Source organism: Vigna unguiculata, chromosome 9 (genome assembly GCF_037176805.1).
Source record: "Vigna unguiculata cultivar grain cowpea cultivar isolate G323 ecotype 2 chromosome 9, ASM3717680v1, whole genome shotgun sequence".
NCBI lineage: Eukaryota > Viridiplantae > Streptophyta > Magnoliopsida > Fabales > Fabaceae > Vigna > Vigna unguiculata.
In genome coordinates this window covers 44,503,905-44,507,925 of record NC_140800.1, presented here as the reverse complement: position 1 = coordinate 44,507,925, position 4,021 = coordinate 44,503,905, and the positions used below count along the sequence as shown (strand labels likewise).

General features: G+C 32.7%; 1 protein-coding gene across 1 annotated transcript; it reads right to left on the bottom strand.

Moving 5' to 3' along the window:
• Positions 1-337: 337 nt before the first annotated feature.
• LOC114195876 (phenylcoumaran benzylic ether reductase Betv6-like) lies at positions 338-2,133 on the bottom strand. The gene is made up of 5 exons (XM_028086303.2): positions 1,883-2,133; positions 1,646-1,780; positions 1,124-1,367; positions 817-1,020; positions 338-738 (listed from the first exon to the last, which is right to left on the bottom strand). Exons 1-5 carry the CDS (start codon positions 2,057-2,059, stop codon positions 572-574), a joined length of 927 nt encoding a protein of 308 aa, XP_027942104.1. The 5' UTR covers positions 2,060-2,133; the 3' UTR covers positions 338-571.
• Between the last annotated feature and the right edge of the window lie 1,888 nt (positions 2,134-4,021).

Here is a 4,021-nt window from a genome sequence, read left to right as displayed (position 1 = left end):
GTGGAATAATAAAATTACTTTTGTTACAAAAATAGAGTCAATACTTGACCTTAAACAGCAAGGCATTTGATTAGTTTTAACATTCCATCCTTGAGATAATATCTGAAAATTCTCAAAAATGTTTCTTCTATTTTGCAGGAGAGATATTTCTATTACAAAAAGAGTAAAAAAAAGAAAAATCCTCATATCAAGAGAGAGATTGAAATTTTTCTTTCTCTTAATAACGATATTTATAATCTTAACACGAGAGTTTTCACTTATCTATATTAGTTATGCACTATTATACTGTTACTGTTAGCCACCAGAAAGAGCAAAAGCAGAGGCAGAAAGACAGTAGTTAGCGCATGCATCTCGTAAGTATTTATTATTTTTGAGCTACTGAAGTAGTAGTTATTAAAAAGTATGAAAAGCATTTGACATAAAACACAATCTTCCACTCTTCTCCCTCTTTTTAGATTTGGGGATAATACATCATCAACAGGTTTACAAAGCAAAATAGCAGCAACAAATAGCAGAGGCCAGAGGTAAAACTCCAAATCAACAACTAAGTGCATCTTTCTTGTTTTAATTCTCAAGCGAACTGGCTAAGGAATTCTTCCACGGTGGTGTACTTGACATCGGGGTACAACTCAGAAGCCTCAACCCCAAAAGAGGGTTCAATCTCAAAGTTGGTGTGGTCACCCTTCACAAATGCAGAGTGGTTGATTGATAATATCACATTGATTGGAATAGGAGACTCTGCAACAAAAAGGGAATATCAATATATGAAAACCACAGATCAAGATTCAAATTTTTGTGCATTTATATTTAACAAACCTTCAATGTCCTTGAGAAGCTTCTCCTCTGGCACATAAATCTTTTCGACGGTCTTCCCAATCTTCTTCTCCCACAAGGCCACAAGCTCGTTGAACGAGTAAATGTTCTGAGGGGGCCTGAGGTAGAGAATCTTGTTCAATGTCCTGGGGTCATCCACGGCTCTGATGGTGTAGGTTCCGATGTCCTCTTCCTTGTTGAAAATTGCTGAGAGTGTTCAAGAAAAACATACAAGTCAATTAACAAATTAACAACTAATGACATTCGATATGTGCTGATGATGATACTATAATTTGTTTACATAAGTTACCTTTAGGATTTCCATCGCCGAGGATAATGACTTTGTCTTTAGGTGGAGGTGGAGCGAAGACTCCTGGTTGAGCTAACGTTGGCAGAAAGTAGCCGGCGAAGTAGTTGGTGGCAACGTACGTATAGGGGATTCCTTCTGCTTCAATGCTACGCCGAATTTGGGCTTTGGTTGCGAAAGCAGATTTTGCTGGTTCCACTGCATGCACACGATCCACGTCCACCCCAAATTCAGAAGGGAAAAACCTCTGCCAATTCAAAAACCATAACTTGGTAAACAAAAATCAACCTTCAAAACCACTCTACACGATCACAGATTATCCACCAATAATTCCTTCTATTTTTGTTCAACATATTAGCGAGGTATTTTGCTGCTGTGGTTTTATTTTCCTAATCGGCGTTTATTAATTATAACATCAGAGATTCAGATGCTAAGGATGAAATTCTACAAGAACGTATATTCGAATCAAAGTCCAGATAAACAAACCGGACGTAGAGGATTGGAGTGAGGAGAAAAAAAAAAAACCTTAACGTTGCCGGCCTTCTTAATGGCAGCGATGATCTTGACCTGATCGGCAAGTTGCTGGTGACCCACGGTGGATATGACCACATCTACCTGCTTTATGGCTTTCACCAAGTTTTCATGATCATACAGATCCCCCTGCCATTGTCATATCAAACGGTGGTTAATTAATCAAATAAGATACTCACTCTACATCTGCATCCACCGGAGTTAAATGGAGAATGAGAGATGAAATCTTACATGGACCAGATTAACACCCAAATCCTTAAAATGGTTGATGAGTTCAGCCTTGTCGGAGACGGTTGATTCCCTCACCAGAGCAAAAGTTGGATGGCCAGCCTTTGCGCTTGCTTCCACAACATGTTTACCGATGTAGCCGGTGCCTCCGATGATCAGAATCTTGCTTTTCTCAGCCATTAAACCACTTCTAACTCTCACTCTACACCTTTACTTTTCTACTTTGCTTTGCAGCTTGTCTTGGTCTTATGCTCGCTCACCCTTTGTTTAATAGCAAACCAATACCCATCAAATTACCTTGTTACCCTTCTCTTTCCAAATACAAGTCATACTTCAAAAAATCGCTTTTTCCACTGCTTTGCACCTATCTATGAAAAGTCAAGTATTTTCATAATTAAATATAAATTATGATTTTTCAGTTCATAAAATAAATATTTTTGCAAGAAAAAAAAGACAACCTGGTCCCTGTGAAATAAATATTTTGATTTTAATCATAGTTATTTTTTGTTTTTTTTCTTTCAAAACAGTTAAATATAATTACTGGTTAAAAATCTGAAATTGGGGAGAAAAACTGTTCAAACACGCTGCACATGGAGTGAAGTAGGATGTCAAATTCGTTTTAGATTATACCAGTCTTTTCTACATTTATTCATAGTACATTACAAGTCAATGGGACTTAAGATTATGCATTATTTTCTTATTTCTAAATGAAGGTAGCAAGATAATTGGACAGAAGATGAGAAAAATATTATTCAAGGGTTATGATTCTCGAACATTCCATTTTCTTACAAAACAATCTTTCAACAAATCAATAGAATAATACTTTTTATAATAAATCAATTAGATTAATAAAAGTATTATATTTTTGTTCAGCATCGGAAGAGTATAAAGAAAATATACATATAAAAGTTTTCTTATTTAATTGCATTAAGAATAAAAAAATGATAAAATTTAATAAAAAAAAAAGTCTTCTCATTGAGAAAAAAATTACTATAGCGAGTAATTTAATATAAAAATGGTTTATAAATTTCTTGACATCTAGAAGTATTGCTATATCTGTCTCCCATATTAATAACAATTGGGGGAAAATCTCTTGTTTTCTCATGTTCATATCCATTTTCCTCCTCGTGGAAAGAAAGTGTTAGAGTATCTTTTTCATTGATCTAATGATGATTAAACTAGTTTTGGTTTTCATAAACCAGTTGGTGATCATCCATGAAATCTTGATTTCAAAGCAGAAGGAGTTGGTGGGTTTTGGTCCTCACTTGCGGTTGGTGGAATGCCACTACCCATTTCAATAGTCCTAACCACTTTCGGTCTTAACACCTTCCGAATATAATATAATATATACACTATAATGCAGGAAAAAAAAGTATATACTTTTATAATAATGAATTTTTGTTTTTGTGTCCTACCCAATAGTCTCGTCTTAAAAATTGAGCTATGGTTTAAATATTAATTTATTTTTCTATTTGTTTAACAATAATGAAGTTTTACATTTCAAAACATTTTAAAATACATAATAACCGACAACAATTCTATCATAAACCTATAATCAAAATGTTAATATTATTATTAGATCAATACTTATTTTTTCTTTGATTCTCTCGAGCGTTTGTTAACACAAAAGACAAAACCGTGACAAACAGTATCTTCAAAATCAGTGCTCAAAACTGCAAGTTTAAACTCGTATAAAAGAACAAGAACAAAAATAACGTGTAAATGCTACACAGCAACCTACCAGGCAGAGTAGACAATATTTGACAACTTGCAGAAGAGGGTTATTCCAAGCCTTCATTGACTATAAATTTTTTATATATGGATAATGATATTTTAATTATTAAATTTTAATAATTATATTTTATAATATAATATGAAATATTATTTTTTAAATGATTTTAGAATATTAAATATGGGAAATGAAAAATTGAAAATTATTTAAAAAATAATATTTAAAATTATAAAAAAAAGTTATCAAAATTTAATAATTTTTTTTAATATTTAATTCAAAGAAATTTAATAGGGTGTCGGACTTGGTAAGAGAACTGAAGTGGTTAAAATATTACAGGATAATTTGAAAATAATTCTAACGATGTCTATTTTAAACCAAAAGTTAATATATCTTAATTGAATTTTTCATAT